General features: G+C 41.1%; 1 protein-coding gene across 11 annotated transcripts in view; it reads left to right on the top strand.

The window, feature by feature from the left end:
* The window catches only part of SIK3 (SIK family kinase 3), a 269,595-nt gene that overhangs the window by 214,114 nt on the left and 35,407 nt on the right, over nucleotides 1-20,074 (top strand). For 9 of the 11 annotated variants that reach the window (XM_058446635.1, XM_032167482.2, XM_032167479.2 and 6 more), the window contains 5 exons: nucleotides 17,489-17,607; nucleotides 18,162-18,272; nucleotides 18,516-18,659; nucleotides 19,077-19,154; nucleotides 19,261-19,370. In XM_058446635.1, coding sequence (XP_058302618.1) covers nucleotides 17,489-17,607; nucleotides 18,162-18,272; nucleotides 18,516-18,659; nucleotides 19,077-19,154; nucleotides 19,261-19,370 — 562 coding nt within the window. The remainder of the gene's footprint in view (nucleotides 1-17,488; nucleotides 17,608-18,161; nucleotides 18,273-18,515; nucleotides 18,660-19,076; nucleotides 19,155-19,260; nucleotides 19,371-20,074) is intronic. The other 2 variants (XM_032167483.2, XM_032167481.2) reach the window with 1 other exon arrangement.

Here is a 20,074-nt window from a genome sequence, read left to right as displayed (position 1 = left end):
ATGACTAGGGACGAATACTTAAGTTTTGGAGAGATGTTTTAGACATGTCATGTTTGAGGTGCACATTAGACATCAGAGTTGAGATATTGAATTGGCAGTTGCATTTAGGAGAGAGTTCTGGGTTGGGGATTATGTTTGGAATCCCCAGTGTATAGATAATAGTTAAAGCCATGAGGTGAGCTCACATTTTAGGCAGTGGTTACAGAGAAGAGAAGAGGTCCACGGATTAAACTCTGGAACATACCGATATTTAGAGAACAAGCAGGTGAAGAGGGATCATAAGAGTTGCTGGTGAGGTAAGCCAGAGGGCCTGCTGTCCTAGGAGACAAGTGAAGAAACTGTTCCCAGGAGGAGGGAGGAGGGAGTGAGGAGCTGTGGGGAGTGAATGCTGCTGCCAAGTCAGGTAAGAGGATTGAGAACTGAATGTTGCATTTAGAAATGTGGAGATCATTAATGATTTTGTTTCTTTTTTATCCCCCCACACCCTCGCCTTCCTAGATCATTAATGATTCTGAAGTACACTTTTGGCAGAGGAACAGGAGCAAAAGCTTGATCATGTGGTTGCAACAAAAAAGGAATAGAAGGAAAATAGACAAAGGAAGTAGACATGCTCTTTCCAGTTTACTATAAAAGGAAGCAGAGAAGTGGTCCAGTATTGCTCTGGCCAGGGTCACCAGTGATCTCATTATTGATCAACTGCATATCCTTAGTCTTTTTCTTAATCACTGCCCAGCAGTGATTAACACTTCACCCTTCCCCTCCCTCCCTCTCTCCTTTCCTCCCTTCCTCTCTTCCTCCCTTTTTTGAGACTGCGTCTTGCTCTGTTGCTCAGGTTGGAATGCAGTGGTGTGATCATGGCTCACTGTAGCTCGACCTCCCAGGCTCAGGTGATCCTCCCTTAGCGTCCCAAGTAGCTGGAGCTGCAGGCACACACCACTATGCCTGACTAGTTTTTTTTTTTTTTTTTTTTTTTTGGTAAAGATGGGGTTTTGCCATGTTGTCCAGGCTGGTCTCAAACTCCTGAGGTCAGGTGATCTGCCTGCCTTGGCCTCCCAAAGTGCTGGGACTACTGGTGTGAGCTACTGTGCCCTGCCTCTTTAGAGTTATATTTTAGAGCAGTTTTAGATTCATAGCAATATTGAGTGGAAGGTACACAGTTTGCATGTACCCTCTGTGCTGTCCTACCTCCCTCCCCTGCTAACCCCTGTCATTATCAATGTGCCCCACCAGAGTGGTATGTTTGTTACAATCAATGAACATGCATTGACACATTATCACCCAAAGTCCATAGCTTACATTAGGGTTTTCTCTCAGTGTTACACATTCTGTGGGTTTTGATAAATGTATAGTGATGTGTATTCACCACTATAATATTATATAAAATTGTTTCACTGCCCCCAAAATCCTCTGTGCTCTGCCTGTTTATCCATTTCTCCCTAACCCCCTGCAACCACTGAGCCTTTCACTGTCTCCACAAGTTTTTCCTTTTCCAGAATGTCATATGGTTGGAAACATACAGTATGCAGCCTTTTCAGATTGGTGTTTTTCAAATAGTAATATGCAATAAGGTTCCTCCATGTCTCTTCATGGCTTGAGAGCCCGTTTCTTTTTAGCACTGAATAATATTTCATTACCTGGATGTACCACCCTTTGTCCTTTCACCTACTGATGACATCTTGGTTGCTTCCAAATTTTGACAATTATGAATAAAGCTACTGTAACATCCTTGTGCAGGTTTTTGTGTGGACATAAATTTTTAACTCATTCGGTTAAATACTAAGGAGCACGATTCCTGGATCATATGGTAAGAGCATGGATAGTTTTGTAGGAAACTGCCAAACTGTCTTCCAAAGTGGCTATGCTATTTTGCGTTCCTGCCAGCAATGAGTGAGAGCTTCTGCTGTGCCACATCCTTGTCAGCATTTGATGGTATCAGCATTTTGGATTTTGGCCACTCTAATGGGTATATAGTGGTATTTCATTGTTGTTTTAATTTTTAATTCTCTAATGATGTATGAGGATGAGCATCTTTTCTTATGCTTATTTGCCATCTGTATATCTTTGTTGAGGTGTCTCTTCAGGTCTTTTGGTCATTTTTAAATTCAGGTTGTTTATTTTCTTATTGTTGAGTCACTCATTACATTTTAAAACACTTTTTCTCATTGCTTCTGAGACGCCATATTCTCTAGTTTTCCTCCTGTCCTCTGAGAGCACCTTCTCGGTCTTCTCTACCAGACTTATTTTTCTCTTCTCATCCTTTAGATCTTGTCATCTTTACAACATCTTTCTGGAGCCACAGCTTCATCGATCACTGTGGTGATCAGTCCTCAATTAACTTTTTGGCCTGGACCTCTCAATCTAGGGCTGCATATCCAAGTATTTGCTAACCATTGTCTTCACTTTCATGTCTTGAAGTCAGATCAATGGAGACATCTTCAGAAATGAACTTAACTTCCCCCTCCCTAGATTTGCTCTATTCTGTATTTGCTGCCTTAGTGAATAGCATCACCATCTGACCAAGGCCAGCGCAAGCCTTAATGCTTTCTCTCTCACCAATGCCACAGCTGATCAGTTACCAAATCCTGTCGATTCAGCCCTCCATGCATGTAGCCACTTCTAAGACCATACTATCATCTTCCCTTGCCTCAATTAAACAATAGCCAATTATATGGATTCCTGGCTCCAGTCTTGTCCCCCTCTAATCCATTGTCAACTTTGCTACATGAGTAATCTTTCCAGAACACAAACATACAAATAAATAAAACATACTACACACACACTTACACATACGTTCTCCCTCTCTCTCTTACTTAAACACACAAATCTGATTATGTCATTTTCTAGCCTGAAACTTTTCAGTGGTTTACCATTGCCTCTAAGGTAAAGTTTACTCCATAAGGTGGCAAAGCATTGGCTTACAAACATTTTTGGCTATGATAAGAAAAAAGTACATTTTATACTGTGACCCAGAACACACATATATAGATGCAAATGAACAAAAGCTTTGTTTGCTTGATTTTAGAGATGGGGTCTTGCTATTTTGTCCAGGCTGAACTTAAACTCCCCGGTTCAAGTGACCCTCTTGCCTCAGTCTCCCAAGTAGCTGGGACTAGAGGCATATACCACCATGACTGAAAACAAAATACCTTTTTTTTTTTTAGACGGAGTCTTGCCCTGTCACCCAGGCTGGAGTGCAGTGATGTGATCCTGCAGTCTCCAGTTCCTGGACTCAGGCAGTCCTCCCACCTCAGCCTTCCAAGTAGCTGGGACTACAGGCAAGCACCAAGCACCATCATGCCCGTCTAATTTTTTAAAATTTTTTATAGAGATGGAATCTCACTCTGTTGACCAAGCTGGTCTTGAATTCCTAGCCTTAAGCGATCCTCCCTCCTTGACCTCCATGAGCCACTGTGCCCAGCCAACAAACAATTTTTTTAAAAAGGCAAAACTTACTGTGTACAGTGCATTTCAATATATTTTATTCTATTCCATTTTAAAAAATGCTGATTTCAACTTACTAAATTGATCTCCTGTCTGCTATTTCAGAAACAATGACATAGAAATACCTTTATAACCTGACTCCTGCCTAGCTCTTCAGCCCCAGCTCCCACTCTCCCACCAGTCACCCTAATTTTCTTCTCGTTCCCTGAACAAGTTTTGTTTTCTGGAGCATTTCCCACTGCCGAGAATACATCTTCCTTATCCCATCCCACTCCACCCACTCCTGTATTCTAGAATTTAGAATAAAAAAATTAGATTGGATAGAAATAAGAATCTAGATAATTTCTGTTCACTCTTCATGTCTCTAAACTTTCTCTTATCATGGTGCTTACCAAGCTTTATATTGTAACTACTTCTTTCATTGTATGTCTTCCACACCAGACTGAACTTAGTGAAAGTACAGACGAAACATGTCTTTTTCACAACTGTCAATAACCTACCATAGGATCTGGTGTGTAGTAGGACTTAGTAAATATTAAATCTGAATCAGAACCACCCCACCCCCAGTGGCATTCATTTACATTTAGAATAAAATTGAAGGAGTCATTATTATTATGGCCTACAAGGCACAGCTGTCATTGCCTCTTCTTTGGTCTCACTTCCTATTACTGTTCACCTCTGGTTCTGAGCTCCAGTCACAGGGCCTTCCTTGCTGTTTCTTAGACTTGCCAAACACATACATTCCCCTCAGAGAGGAGTCATAGGTCCCCTCAGAGAGGCCTGTCCTGGCTACCCCCATCATTCTCTTTCTGTAGTTCTGCTTTTTCTTTATAGCACTTAGCACTGCCTCACATTACTTTATTGTCTCCTCACCTCCCATCACCACTTGACCATAATAAGCATTTGGTTTTTGTTTACTGCTATGTTCCCAGGGCTTTGGACGGTGCCTGAGTTCTAGTAGGCACTCAGTAAATATGTGTTGAATGAATTAATGCATAGGGTTGTTAGAATACTGACTCCAAAAGCCCTTCTAGAGAGTACAGTCTTATCCAAATCATAATATCAGTAGTAATATCAAGAAATTACATTTGTTTAGGGCTTTTGAGTTTATAAAATAGTTTCTTTTTTAATAGTTTTATTTTTTGAGACAGGATCTCACTCTGTTGCCCAGACTGGAGTGCAGTGGCGTGATCTTGGCTCACTGCAGCCTCCGCCTCCCAGGCCCAAGCCATCCTCCCACCTCAGCCTCCTGAGTAGCTTGGACTACAGGCACACGCCACCACGCCCACCTAATTTTGTAGTTTTTTGTAGAGATGGGATCTTATTATGTTACCCAGGCTGGTCTTGAACTCCTGGACTCAAGCAGTCTGCCCACTTCGGCCTCCCAAAGTTCTGGGATTATAGGTGTGAGCCACTGCACCCAGCCAATATATTTTTTAAAAATATTTCAATTTTTCAATTTTTATATTTTTAGTGACAAGATCTTGCTCTGTCACCCAAGCTAGAGCCTAGTGGTGTGACCATAGCTCACTGTAGCCTCAAACTCCTGGGTTCAAACAGCCCTCCTACCTCAGGCTCCAAAGTAGCTAGGACTACAGGCTTGTGCCACCATTCCAAGCTAATTTTTTAAAAGATTTTTTGTAGAGATGAGTCTCACTACCTTGCTCAGTCTGGTCTTGAACTCTTGGCCTCAAGCAATCCTCCCACCTTGACCTCCCAAAGTGCTGGGATTATGGGCAGAAGCCAGCATACGCCACCTAAATTATTTTCTTTTACTTAATCTAATTTGAGCTACGTAACTATATCTTAGAATAGGTAATAGCACATATTTTATCATCTTGCTGATGAAGTTTTGGAAGCTGAAGTTTAGAGAAAGGAGTTAACTTGCCAAAGCCACACAGGTAATAAGTAAGTCAGTATTCAAATTCAGTGTTTGTTTTACTACACCATACTGTTGCAAAAAGAGCAAGATAAAGCACTTCCTTTACTTTTCCAGTGTCCACAGTGTTTCCTGTGATGAGCAACTTGGATCTCTTCTATCCTCCACCCCCATCACCTCACACCATGGCAAGAGATTCTTACTGAACCCTTCCCAGAGCCGGCTTCAGATAGGGGGTCCTAGAAAACAGCTAAGCATGCTGTCAGCCACACTGTCTATTAGTGCTTAGAAATAAACTAACAGTCTAACTGCTTAGAGCTGTTATTTGTAATATGATGTTAGTTAACCTGAAAGCTTCAAGACCCAGAGAAAGTCAACAGGATTATCCTAAATGTAGTCGCTCTTTAATCCCAGTTAAATAATTCCCTAAGTAGGAATAAAAGTTTTTGTATGATTAGTACAGAGAATGAGAACCAGTGTAGGAAATGAGTAGATACTTGCTGTATTACCAATATGATCTCTCTGGCCCTTGGTAACATACATGTGCTTGGCATTGCCGCATGTCATCTGCCTAAATCCCAAAGCCCATTAGAGAATACTTCAAAAGGATAAGGCATAGCAGAAAATGAATTCATCGGTTGTTTAGGCTTTTCTTAGTTTAGACAACCTTGAAGTACCAGAAAGTGTCAGGTGAAGGAAGTTTAGAGTCTGTCCCTGAGTCCTTTTTCTGCTTACACCTCCTGTTTCTGGGCACAGTTGTATCTCAGTAGACCTGGAGCATAGTCTTCTGATGGAGGCGAGTGCTGGCTGCTTTTCAGCCTGTGAGGCCAGCTGCTATTGCTGTATTACAGGAGATAGTGTGGTTGAGGAAATTCCTGATGCACAAAATCCTTCCTTTTCTCAGCTGTTGTCATAGGCTTGAGCTGCGTTTATCTGTTTTTCTTCCTGAAGGATCTAGAAACTCCAGCAGAGCTGGTATAGTGTTCTAAATGATCACTTGGAAGACCAGAAAGCAAAGGCTCTACCATTTAGCTGCTTCTAGCCAAGTTGAATTCCAGAGTAGCTACATACAGCTGTGTGGGAGGCCATGCTCTGCAAATGGATATAGTTAGCTCAAGAATTCTAAGCTGCTCTCTATTGTCAGTAATGTGTGGAATGAAGTATCCTCACAATTCATGGATATTTCTATGCCTGGTGTTTGTGATACAAGTTTCCTTTCATAGGCATCCCGAGATGTACTAAGGACATATATTTTCAAGTTGGAATGACAGTGGTATACATTTAAAAGAGGGTTTATTTGAGGCTAGGTTGATTGTATACCACCTAGTTTTTATAATTATGTATGTGTCTTCCTCCTCTCCCCACTAGAATGTAAGCCTCTTGATTATCAGAGCGGTGTTTTACACATCAATATCTTCCATAAAACCTGACAGCCCCTGGTAGGACATAAGCATTCAGTAAGTGTTTTTGAATGAAAAACTGAATCATCACTACTTAACTATGGAATCTTATATCAGACTCTTGTTTTGTTTTGTTTTGTTTTTTTGAGACAGATTTTGCCGCCCAGGCTGGAGTGCAGTGGTACAACCTCAGCTCACTGCAACTTTTGCCTCCTGGGTTCAAGTGATTCTCTTGCCTCAGCCTCCCGGGTGGCTAGGACTACAGGTGCGTGCCACCACACCCAGCTGATTTTTGTATTTTTAGTGGAGACGGGGGTCTCATCATGTTGGCCAGGCTGGTCTTGAACTCCTGGCTTCAAGGGATCTGCCCACCTCGGCTTCCCTAAGTGCTGGGATTACAGACGTGAGCCACCGTGCCCTGCCAGACTCTTGTATTATATTATTAACATGATCTAAATTATTTATTCATCAAACCACTTGGTTTTATATACTTTTTTTTTTTTTAATGTAGAGACAAGAATTTCATCATGTTGCCCAGGCTGGTCTTGAACTCCTAGGTTCAAGCAATCCGCCTGGCTCTGCCTCCCAAAATGCTGGGATCGTAGGCGTGAGCCATCACACCCAGCCATGGTTTTATGTAGTTTTGTTATATGAGTTATTGTGAAGGTGACCAAGTCAAATGACTTTTAGGTGTAAAAGGGTGTTTTGATCGACTATAGAGTTTGTTTCCTATGCCTTAAGTAAAATAAGTTTGATCCAGGCCAGTGTTTTTGGATTAAACTTCTCAGAGCATCCCAAAGAGCAGTTTGATAAAACCCTGAGTCTAAATTATAAAGGATTAAAAGTTGAAACTTGCTGTTTTCTTGAGCTGCTGTGGAAGGTGAAACCTGGCCTGGCTTCATGTGTTGGCAAATGTTTCCTCTGACCTGCCCTTCCACCAATGGATGCAAATAACTTAAATTTTTTGAGCACCAGATTCATTCAATATATTTTTTTTAACAACATACTTAAAGCCTAGTTTACCCTATTCCCCTGTTGTACCACCTGCTAGCAGACATACTAAGATCGTTTATTTAACTGAAGGAAAATTAATTTACAGTGAAAAAACTGCAGCGTTAGTGAGGGCATAGAGATCTCTTGTGGACAATATTTTTGAGTCTTTATTGATTAGACTTCATTGTGACTTAATTAATTGTAATACTGCATGAGCATTTTATCACTGGGAATGCAAAACCCAGGCTTACATAATGCTTCTGATGGAGAATGTACCCTGCAGCAACTGCCAAAAAGCTTCTACTTAGAGGCAAACAACTCTGCCCTGATTGGCTTACTTATCAAGAACCACACAGCATCTTGCTTGGCTAAAAGCACTTTGTTTAGAACCAATGGGGAAGGGATTAAATTGGCTCACCCACCAGTCTCCATATACTGAGGGTCTCAGAATCCTCAAAGCAGTTTTCTCATACCTTTTGAGACATACTGCACCACCACAGAGAAAAATCTTTGTAGTGCTTTCATGTCGGTGAATGTAGAAATCACAACTGATGTCCGAAAAGAGGTTAGAACTGCTTCAGAGTGAAGCAGGCCAGTCGTGTTCATTCCCATGACCTAACATAACTAAAAACCAGTAGATAAATATTGGTACTGCCCTATTTATTATTAGCCTTTTCAAACCAGCTGTCTCCTGGCTTATGGCAACCCTAAATAGAAAAATAAAAGGAGGACATTCCAAGTGGAAGGACTTCAGAGATATGGATAATAGTCAACATTTATTGACCACTTTCTATGTGTCAGGCACTGTTGCATTACCTTATTTAATGTTCAAAGCAACTGAGGTAAGCTGTTTTATGAGGTAAACTGTATGAGAGGTTATTTGATAAATAAGAAAACTGAGGCATGATAAGGTTAAGTAACATGCCCAAGATGCACATTTAGTAAGTGGCAAAGCTGAGATTTGAACCCAGGCAGTCTGGCTTCAGAGACCATCTAACCATATGTGTTTGTATTTTCATTCTCAATAAATACATAGTAAGTTACTCCAAGAATCAAGAGAGTCGTAGAATGGATATATTTGTCTGCATCGGGATTACTTATTGAAAAAAGAGTAGCAGGAACTCTGTATTGGACCTGGAGGCAGAATTTTCTTAAACTGTAATGACTGATACTAGGAATCAAAAGATACTAGAACGTAAACCGCAAGATGGACAGTCTCCTGTAAAACAGTATAGCAAGCCAGGGTCTTTTCAAGGTTGGGCTAGAGCTAAATCTTGGCAACCCCACCCTTTAGGCCAGGATTTCATGATTTCTGAATTTAAATTCTGGCAGCATCATGCCCACCTAGAAAAACTGATTGAAAGTAAGGAAGTTCAAGAAATAGGTGTTATTTTTCTAATAAATGGATATATATGGGTCAAAACCTTTTCTTTGTGGTCTGTCTCGGGTTGATAAACTTGTTAAAACTGAAGAGAAAAGCCTCTCAGTACATGTTTATTGATTCCTAAAGAAAACTTTTCTTATGGGCTCCATCTCTATTTGCGGAATTGTTCCAAGCCATCTCCCTATGGCCTCTATGTTCAGTCACTGAAAGTGTCTCACAGAATTTAGAGATAAAAAGAACTTTATTTCTATTCCAGGATATTCTGATTACAATAATTTGCAGAAACCACTAGGGTTAGAATTTATAGTTAAATGGATAATTCTCCACTTTCTTTTCTGATATCTTACTGTTGGAATATCATTTTTGAAATTTTACTGAAGTGTGGGACTTCCATTTTTCTTCCCCAGAGCAACTGAAAATAAGTGTTTCAAAACATGACACTTCTTCCTTAGTGCCATTGTGTCAAGAGAAGCTAATCTCAATGCTTATTTTTTATGAGTCAGATCGTACTACAGTCAGTACTGTCATAGATTAAGTTCCAAGGTTGTGTATTTTCTTTGTGTAAAACTGTGGCATTGACTATGTCCTTGTCGGGCATGGTGGCATGCATCTGTATCCCAACAACTCAGGAGGCTGAGATGGGAAGATTGTTTGAGGCCAGGAGATCAAGATGGCCAGCCTGGGCAACACAGCAAGACCTTGTCTCTAAAAAATAAAAATAAAAAAAATAGCCAGATGTCACTTTGGGAGGCTGAGATGGGCAGATCATGAGGTCAGGAGATCAAGACCATCCTGGCTAACACGGTGAAACCCCACCTCTACTAAAAATACAAAAAAATTAGCTGGGCGTGTGGCATGCACCTGTAGTCCCAGCAACTTGGGAGGCATATAATCGTTTATGAGGCAGGATAATCGTTTGAACCCAGGAGGCAGAGGTTGCAGTGAGCCGAGATCACACCACTGCACTCCAGCCTGGGCCACAGAGCGAGACTCCATCAAAAAAAAAAAAAAAAGCCAGACGTAGTAGAGTGTGCCTGTAGTCTCAGCTACTGGAGAAGCTGAGGCAGGAGGATCACTTGAGCCCAGGAGTTCGAGGCTACAGTGAGCTATGATTGCACCCAGCCTGGCCAACAGAACGAGACTCCATCTGAAAATAAATTAAAAATAAATAACCAGTCCTTTAACTTGGTATTTAGAAATGTTTATTTCTATTATAGCAGTAGTGTGTCAAAATTTAATGTATAGAATAAAAGCATTCCAATCCTTATAACACCATTGTTCTAGCAGTATCCAAAATAACAAAATTTCAGTGCAACAACAAAATCCCTTTATTTTGTATTGTTATAGTTAACATTTATACAACCTCTGAATGTATCTATAGGTTAGCACATTTAGTGTACATGCTTTATATATACAAATGTCTTTTTTTTTTTTTTTTTGAGACAGAGTCTCACTCTGTCACCCAGGCTGGAATGCAGTGGCACGATCTCGGCTCACTGCAACCTCTGCCTCCCAGGTTCAAGTGATTCTCCTGCCTCAGCCTCCTGAGTGGCTGAGACTACAGGCACAAGCCACCGTGCCTGGCTAATTTTTGTATTTTTAGTAGAGGCTGTGTTTCACCATGTTGGCCAGGCCGGTCTTGAACTCCTGGCCTCAAGTGATCTGCCTGCCTCGGGCTCCCAGAGTGCTGGGATTATAGGCATGAGCCACCATGCCGGGCCCAAATGTCTTATTTTGAGGACCATTTGTCTCTTTGTTTAGATTTTAAAATGGTGACTATGTTAAATAAATAGGTTTGACCTTAGCTGGCAGTTGACATTGACAGTGTTTCTTGAGCATATTAATGAAACATCATTTTTAGGGCTTAGTCCACAAGCAGAGTGAAGATTCCTAATTCTGGCTGGCTTCTTATCAAAAGAAGGTATCTTGGCAGAAAACACCCCTGGTTTCTTATTGATTTACTTTTTAATTATTTCTGCAGGGATCATAGCACTGCAAGATAGTCACACTGTTCTGTCCATGTTATAACAAGATCAGGACATTATAACAGACTTTTTCTTTTCATGAGGAAAAACAGCATGTTTTGTGTGCAGTTTTTCTTTTAGGAAAAGGCAGGCAGCATTAAAGAGGTGCTCTGAGACAAACATTTGTTAAATCCAGAACATCTAAAATACAGGGATAGACTCTTATCAGAGCCATATGGCTCCATCCTGAGATTGCTGTTGCAGGCCATCCATTGGTCTTGTTCTGTTTGCTATAATAGCATCACTTCTCCCCCAGGGCTGGTACCTGAGCTGGACAAAGTGAGTGGATAACAGCATCAGGCAGTGTATCCCATAGCATCCTTGTTCTGAAAACTTTAAGACTTTAATATTAGCCATTTAACTTTTAAAAGGTTTTTGTCAAGTAATTCATTTTCCATAGAAACGTATTTCAGAGATTTAATCGCCAATTTATTTTTGTTTCCTTTTTAGATTTTGAAATTTAGAAAAAATAGAACCCTCTTTGAAGTCAGAATTGTGCCAGACGCAATTCATTACTAAGAAGTAAACATTTTTAAGAAGTTTGTTTAAATTACTGAAAATATAGAACTCTTGGGCTGACTGCTTTGGAATTACCTTTGAACACACCTACCATTGACTGGACCAAGTACATAAGAAACTAGATCATCCCCTTCTTCTGAGCACCTGTAAGAAGCATGCACTTTCTTGCTTGCAAGAAAGCCTTTCTGTGCCTTCTGGTACACAGATGTCTTCTGTTTTCACCAGCTCAAAGCAGCTTTATGTGGTCAGAAAGAATCCATGACTCAGTTTCTTCTATGCCATTGCTCACCACAGAGCTGGAAAGGATTGTTTTGCCATGTTCTGTTCTTTGGTGTCACATGCAGGGTTTCAGGGACAAATGGCTTTCCCTCCTTCATAGGATCAGCCTGAAGAGTCTGATGATCTGGTTCCCTAAATTTTTACCTATCTCCTCTTATCTTTGATCCTTGATTGGGGAAGCCTTCTGTTTCAAGCCTTCCATCGTAGTCTTCATCACCTTGCAACAACCAGAGTATGTAAATAAGTTTGCTCTACCACAGTGTATTTAATCCTCACCAGCAAAATTATGAATAAGACAACCCTCCCTGTTTAGTGTTCTCATGTCCCTGCCTCATTAATCCATCCAACTTGCCATCTCCCCTTAAAGCTGTTTTCCAGCTAGTTCTTGGTCTTTGGACCATCTATTTGCCTGGCCCATTTTGTACTAACCTAGCTTGTGGGTGATTCTGTCATGATGGAACCTGTGAAGATGACATGGCATTTGATCTGTCAGAGGAGAGAATTGTTTTCGTTTGTTTTCATAACCCAGAATACCAATAATGTGTTTATTTTAGGTACCATGTAGGTTAAGAGCTCCCTGGAGTAAGACTGACCAGAATTTGTATCCTGCTTTGGCCTCTTATTATCTGATCAAGTTTCTCAACTTCTCTGATTTTAAATTCCTTTGTCTATAAAATTGAGATAATAGTATTGGGTTGGTTTGTGAAGTAGATGCTTAAATTAACTTAAAGGGTTTAGCACTTTGCCTGTCATGTAAATGGTCAATAAATGTTAGTAATTATTAAATAATATTGTTGAATGAATTGCTCTATTAGTCTTTCATTCTCTTTTTCCGTGTTTTTTTTAGTCTTTTCTATGTATCTTTCACTCATTTTTGCTCTCTCAGTATGCCAAAGGGACATTAATATTTTCAGTCAAATCCACACGGCTTATGGAGAAGACTTATTTCCTAAGAATTGTTTTGGTTTGTGGTAACCACTTAGAGAAATTTGTCTATTATCAAGGACAAAAAAAAAAAAGAAAGAAAAATGTTGCTTTCACAGATATGGACTCACACTGGCAATGTCAACTTAATTCTCATTTTAGGACCCTGCCCGTACAGCAGCTCTCTCCCCACAAAGTCATCCAAATGCCTGGCAGCGCAGCAGGGCAAGGCCTGTGCTGAACATCCTCTAGTTAACGTTCTGTTGGCAGATCAGGTTTCATGGGCCCACAGTGACTCTCACTGCGGAGACTGCTTGGCGTCTTGCATGGAGCAGATGAAAGCAGCTCTGAAGGGAGGCTGCTTCTCTGGCACACACAAGCAGAGGAGCGTGTTCTGACATTGCCCAAAGTGGTTCAGTTTCATTTAGCATCAGAGGCCCTGCCTTTTGGGTGGAAGCAAATAATGGGGCCCTTTTATTTTTTATTTATTATTTATTTATTTATTTAATTTATTTATTTTTTTGAGAGACAGAGTCTCGCACTGTCACCTAGGCTGGAGTGCAGTGGTGCGATCTGGGCTCACTGCAAGCTCCGCCTCCCAGGTTCACGTCATTCTCCTACCTCAGCCTCCCGAGTAGCTGAGATTACAAGTGTGTACCACCACACCCAGCTAATTTTTGTATTTTTAGTAGAAACAGCATTTTGCCATGTTGGCCAGGCTGGTCTCGAATTCCTAACCTCAAGTAATCTGCCCACCTCAGCTTCCCAAAGTTCTAGGATTACAGACGTGAGCCACCATGCCTGGCCAATAGGGCCGTTTTAGACAATAAAATAGAGTACTTATTGGCATCTGGAAAAGTTGATGTTTTGTTTAACGTGAGGGCTCCGTCTTTCCACGCTTGTAAATTGAATGTCCTGTGAGTGATTGTGTTCTTAGGTTTGAGAGCATCTATTCCCCTCGTTTTCACCCTGTTTCCATGTTTTATGTAGAATGGTGTCTTCAAATCTCATCTGAATTTAATTTCATGAACTACATGACACTTAGGAAATATGAGTTGATGATGATACTCTAGCTTTCTGCATTTTGTCGTATTTTCCATCTGCGCCACATATGAAAAATGTTAAATTTCTGTTCCTTGGCACGTTCGATATTATGTAGGATAGTCAAGATTAAAAAGCTCTTGCCCTTGACACTGTAACCAATTCCAAGAATTGTTTTGGTTCTTAATCTGGGGCCTGTAGACACCGGGGTCTGGGAGATCTATGCAAGCTTCATAGGACATCCTTGAGTAGTCTAAAGTTACTTGCCAGGTTTTGTGTATAAATTCTTGTGCATTTTTTTTTGGAGAATTTTCAAGGCATCTGAGGCCAAATAATGGTTAAGGATGACCGAATAGAGGTTTCAAGATCCTGAAATTGAACTAGATATATCTTCTAATTAGGAATTATTATGGTAGTGTTTTTGGTTTGTTTGTGTGTGTGTGTGTTGTTGTTGTTATTGTTGTTTGCTTTTAAGGAAATTGCCTTGGAAAAAATCTGCTTTAAAGCAAGCCTGTAACTGAACACCATTCAGCTTTGGTCATCTTATGCACTAAATTGTGTGTGGAGACCAAAGGAAAACAGGAGAGTGCCATCTAGAGGCCTTAACAACAATTTAGTCCTAGCCTTCTCCCTACACAGGGGTCTTTAATAACTTCCTAAATTAAGAACACTTTTGTCCTCTTAAGTAACTGCAAACCATAAACATGTGTGTCAATGACATTTATAATCTATACAGGTACTGCTACAGTTGTGGCTCTAGCCTTACTACTCTGGAAACATAATTTTAATAAAGCATAATGTTGTAGATGGCATTTACTTTATTCTATAGGAATGTAGAAGTCTTTGAGATGTACACTGCATTTGAATATAGTTTTAATTGTAAAGCAACAACAAATTGATGCCTGATGTAAGAAATCATTTTGATATAGGAACTTTGTTGTATTATCTTTTGAAGTTAGAGTAAATTAAAAATTAAGAGTAATTTATCTTAGTTACTTGTAGTATTCTTTTCAAAACAGTAATATAGAATGGTGTCTGCCAGATGGTATAGAATTTGAAGAGTTGAATTCACCCTAGAAAAGTAAATCAATTTATTTCCATGTGGAGATGTATAATAGGGTAGTCAAGAGCACAGCATAGAAGTCCCAACTTTACCATTTCTTCGCCATGTTGAATATGTTAACTTTCAAAATCTTGTTTCTTCTTCATTTATAAGTGGAGCTAATTATAGTCTTTAAGTTAAGGTTGTTGTGAAGGTTAAATGTAATAAAGTTGGTAAGCACAGTGCTTAGTATATCAAAAGTAGTTTTTTGTAATAATGTCTTACTGCTGTTGTTATTTTCACTGACCAGTTTTGTTTTCAGGACGGTTGTGATTAAATAGAAGCAGAAAATTTAAAAACCTATAGAAAATTTTATTTTAAAAAAATTTTCACAATTATAATCTCATTTGATTAAATACTCAACAAATGTTTATTTACATATTCAGTAGATATTTATGCAGCTCCTAAGTGGCTAGATATAATAACCATTTTAGGTACTGGAGAGTTGATACTGGGTACACCAGAAGGAAAGACACGGGCCTTGCATTGCAGTGGAGGAGTCAGACAATAAGTAAATACATAAACAAGATGGTTTCCCAAAGAAATCATTTGTGTGAAGAAAATGAATGTGATGTAATAGAGAGTGACTGGAGGCCCATCTTAGAGTAGATGGTTAAAGAAGAGCTTTCTGAGGAAGTGACGTTTAAACTCTTACCTGAATGACAAGGAGCCAATCATATGAAGACCTGAGGAGTGGTTACTTCAGCTAAAGGAAAAAAACAAACAAACAAAAAAACACATGTAAAGGCCATTGGATGAGAGTGTGTTAAACGTGCAAAAACTAGAAATGTGCATAGTGGCAGGAAACCAGGTCAGAGAGGGAAGTAGGGGGCCAAGCGCGGTGGCTCACGCCTGTAATCCCAGCACTTTGGGAGGCTGAGGTGGGCGGATCACTTGAGGTCAGGAGTTCGAGACCAGCGTGTTCAACATGGTGAAACCTCGCCTCTACTAGAGATACAAAAATTAGCCGGGCGTGGTGGCACAGGCCTGTAATCCCAGCTGCTGGAGAAGCTGAGGCAGGAGAATTACATGGAGGCAGGAGAATCACGTGAACCCAGGAGGCAGAGGTTGCAGTGAGCCGAGATCGCACCACTGCACTCCACAGCCTGGGTGACAGAGTGAGACTCTGTCTCAAAAAAAAAAAAAAAAAAAAGAGAGAGAGAGAGAGAAGTAGGAGCCTTGTAGGCCCAGGACTTTGGATTTCATTCTGAGGGTTATGGGAAGAGATTGGAGAGTTATAGGCAAAGTGGTGATATGCCCAAATGTATGCTTTGGAAAAATTCCTTTCGCCTCTCTATAGAAAACAGATTGTAATGGAGCAAGAACGGAAGCAGAAAGACCGGGTAGGAGACTTTTGCAGGGTGTAAGTCAGAAATGGTGGCTTGGATAAAGATATAGAATTAATGGTTCAATGTTGAATTAGTGTTGGGGGATTTGGATCCCCCAACAACTCTGCACCACAGGGGCAGGGTAGCATTGTGGTTAAGAGAACCAGGTGCAGAGTCAGGCTGTCTGGTTTGACTTAATAGCCATGTGACCTTGGACAAGTTTCTTTACCTCCCTGTGCCTAGTTTTTGCTATTCCTAAAATGGGAACAATGATAGTACATTCCTCCTAGGATTGCTGTGTAGATTAAATGAGGAAATAATAATTGTAAAATGCTCAGAAGATGCATCAATACTGCTGTTTTGGTATCATCATCACTGCCTTCATCAAAACTATTACTCTCATCACCCTCAGTACCCACATTTTATAGATGAGAAAACTTAGAAATAGAGGGTGGTTTTGAAATCAGAATATAGGTTTCTTGATTTTGAATCCATTGTTCTTTCTGCAATGTAATCTGTAATACGAGCTCCCAGAGAAAAATCTCTATTGATCTGAATATCTGTAGCTCACAGCCTAGTTTTAAATACCTATGACTATTTAAATAACATTGAGAATAAAATGATAAATAAGGCTAGCTGAATCCCAGGGCATAGGAGAGAAGTAGCCTGTGGCTCTCTCCCCACACACCTTGTGCCATCAGAAATTCAAGTTCCCTGAGTTTTGAAGAAGGGTATTGCACTCCTAAGCCAAAAGCATTAGTATGCACGTGGTGGTACATTTAGGAGGATAGAACTGAATATTTTGAGAACCTTGTAAGATACTGAATCTCTTTAGAGGCCATTCTACTCTTCATTACTTGTGTTAAATGGGGCCATATACATAATATAAATAAATGAAATCCGTGGATTATCCCCAGACCTTTTCTGGTGAGCCTTTTGGTGAAGGCAATAACCAGACTACCACCTTGAGTTTCTTTTTCTCCACCTCTCTCTGCCTTTGCTTAGCCCCTTCTGGTGGCATAAGCAACAGAATAGGTAAGGATCAAAGAGCAAGAGAGACAAAACTGGAAGCAGGGAGTTGGATAGCCTCCCTGCTGGCTTTGCCTCTGGTTCCTCTACTCCCCTGGTGCCTCCCCTCACCAGAGACTGAAGGCAGGCTGTTTGTCCATTGCAGAATGTGAGCATTTGATCCGCCATATGTTGGTGTTAGACCCCAATAAGCGCCTCTCCATGGAGCAGATCTGCAAGCACAAGTGGATGAAGCTAGGGGACGCCGATCCCAACTTTGACAGGGTGAGCTGGGAACCGCTGCTGCAGGGGACTCCTGAAAGCTGCTGCAGCCTCCTTTGCATGTGATTGTAATCAGGCTATAACCTGAAAGGCGGACACCGGGAACAAACTATTATGTAACGCTAAAGCAGCACGTGAAGCAAGCAAGAAGGAATGTAAAACCAGTTAAACTGCTGGAGAATAGTGATCATGGTTCCCTACCATGTGTCCCCAAATTATCGTCTGTTTTTGGCTTTTGAGATAGAACAGCCTGCAGTTCTGCAGCTTACCTACCATGGGGATGTCGCCTTCCTCTTGTCTTAGTGTGCTCAATTCAGTGGCTTCTGTAGCATGCTTTTATTTAAACCACTGTGGCCATCCCAGGTACGCCAGGGAGCTCAGGAAACAGTGAGTTGTCTGTTTACAGCTGATCACTCAGGGCTCTCTTCCTTAGACTTTGTCTAAGGCCAAAAACATCCCAAGCCAGAGGGCATGGAACAGGTTGGTCATTATATATGCTGTGCCACATTGATGTGGTTAATTGGGGGGTTGACAGCTTCCTCCTTTTTATGTTACAGTTAATAGCTGAATGCCAACAACTAAAGGAAGAAAGACAGGTGGACCCCCTGAATGAGGATGTCCTCCTGGCCATGGAGGACATGGGACTGGACAAAGAACAGACACTGCAGGTATCTCCGAAGGAGTGGAGAACAAAGTGGGATGTAGCAGTTCCTCTAACCTGCTTTTTCCATTTTTCGCCTTCTTGGGAACTTGGGCCTTTTTTTTCCTCCTGTTTTTCTTCCTCTGCCCCTCCCTGGGCCTTGGAAAGAAGGAAAGAAGGTGCTTTGGCTAATGTTATTACTGAAAGGGTTCTGGTCATCAACATGCCATTTCACCAGGGTTTTGTACTTTTTTCCCTTCTCTCTTGGTAGTCATTAAGATCAGATGCCTATGATCACTATAGTGCAATCTACAGCCTGCTGTGTGATCGACATAAGAGACATAAAACCCTGCGTCTCGGAGCACTTCCTAGCATGCCCCGAGCCCTGGCCTTTCAAGCACCAGTCAATATCCAGGTGGGCAATAACTCCAGTGACCTAGTTCAGGACAAGTAACACCAGGGGGGTAAAGGTTAGCTGTTGCTCACTAACCCTAAGTCAAGAGAGTTTCTTGCTCTTCCTTACCTCTGTCTCCTCCCATTTGTCATCTCTTCCTTTGTCAGAGGCCAATCAAAGATCTGAACCTTTTTTTGACAGAGAGGAGGGATGAGCAACAATAGTTGTGCCTTTTGTTTTTTTGAAGAAATAGCAAATCATGAGGCGATGCTATCCTCTCCACAGGATGCTTCCTTGTTGTGACTTCTAAGGGCCGATGAACCAAAAACTTTAGTAATCAGGGAAACATAGACTTTAGCAATCAAGACTACTTGAAAAGACTCATTATTTCTCTCTAGTGTTAAAGGTATGCGTGTATATGTATGTACTGCTTTCCAGGCGGAGCAGGCAGGTACTGCTATGAACATCAGCGTTCCCCAGGTGCAGCTGATCAACCCAGAGAACCAAATTGTGGAGGCAAGTAGCAACCTGTGGGAGTTGTCAGCTGAAACCACTTTCTTTGCCATATCCTTGCTTCCCTTCCTTCTGATTTCTAACTCGATGGTGTTTCCCTCCACCTCAGCCGGATGGGACACTGAATTTGGACAGTGATGAGGGTGAAGAGCCTTCCCCTGAAGCATTGGTGCGCTATTTGTCAATGAGGAGGCACACAGTGGGTGTGGCTGACCCACGGTGAGTATCTGGCCAACCGCCCTCACTAACACTGGGGCAAAGAATTGTCACCTTTCAGTGTCTACCATGGCACATTTCCTACTACATTGTATCTCCAGAGGAGATCTAATCCAGTGGCCAAGTGGACAAATGATATGATGTAATTTATGTATGTAGACAATTAAAATTTAAATGAATAAGGATCCAAAATCCAATAACAACAGTTTCCCAAAGTGTTTTCCCAAAATAGTCTTTCATGATGTTCCCTGATGCCTGCACACTGGAAAAAATGGACTGAAGGCCAGCTCGTCCCAGTTTTGTTCCATGGTTGAAAACTCTCAACATTAAAATAGCCTTACCTCTTTTCTGGATATTTTCTTCGCTGAGTAGGAAGAGAAGGTTGTGGCAAGAATTCTCCTGAGAGGTCAACTCAGGGCAAAGCTGGTTTTCTTATAAATATCTCTTTTCTCCCAGTGAATTTCCAAAAAAGACTCCCATGCCTGCTGATGTGCTTGTTTTATGTCTCTTCTTCTCAGCCTATGATCAAATAGGCAATAGGGGAACATTCTGGCTCCACGGACTGAGATAGCTTTAAAGGGGTGGAGCCCTGAGTCGCTCTGTTAGTGGAAAGATGTCTTAAAGTATGCTGTAAAACCTGCCATTGTAGCAAGATAGCCGTGTACATCTAGTACTTATCTGTCCTGTCAGCACTGACAAGAGTAATT

Source organism: Hylobates moloch, unplaced genomic scaffold (genome assembly GCF_009828535.3).
Source record: "Hylobates moloch isolate HMO894 unplaced genomic scaffold, HMol_V3 SCAFFOLD_11, whole genome shotgun sequence".
Classification (NCBI taxonomy): Eukaryota; Metazoa; Chordata; class Mammalia; order Primates; family Hylobatidae; genus Hylobates; species Hylobates moloch.
The sequence above is the reverse complement of the archived record's forward strand: the minus strand, read 5'-3'. Positions and strand labels throughout refer to the sequence as shown.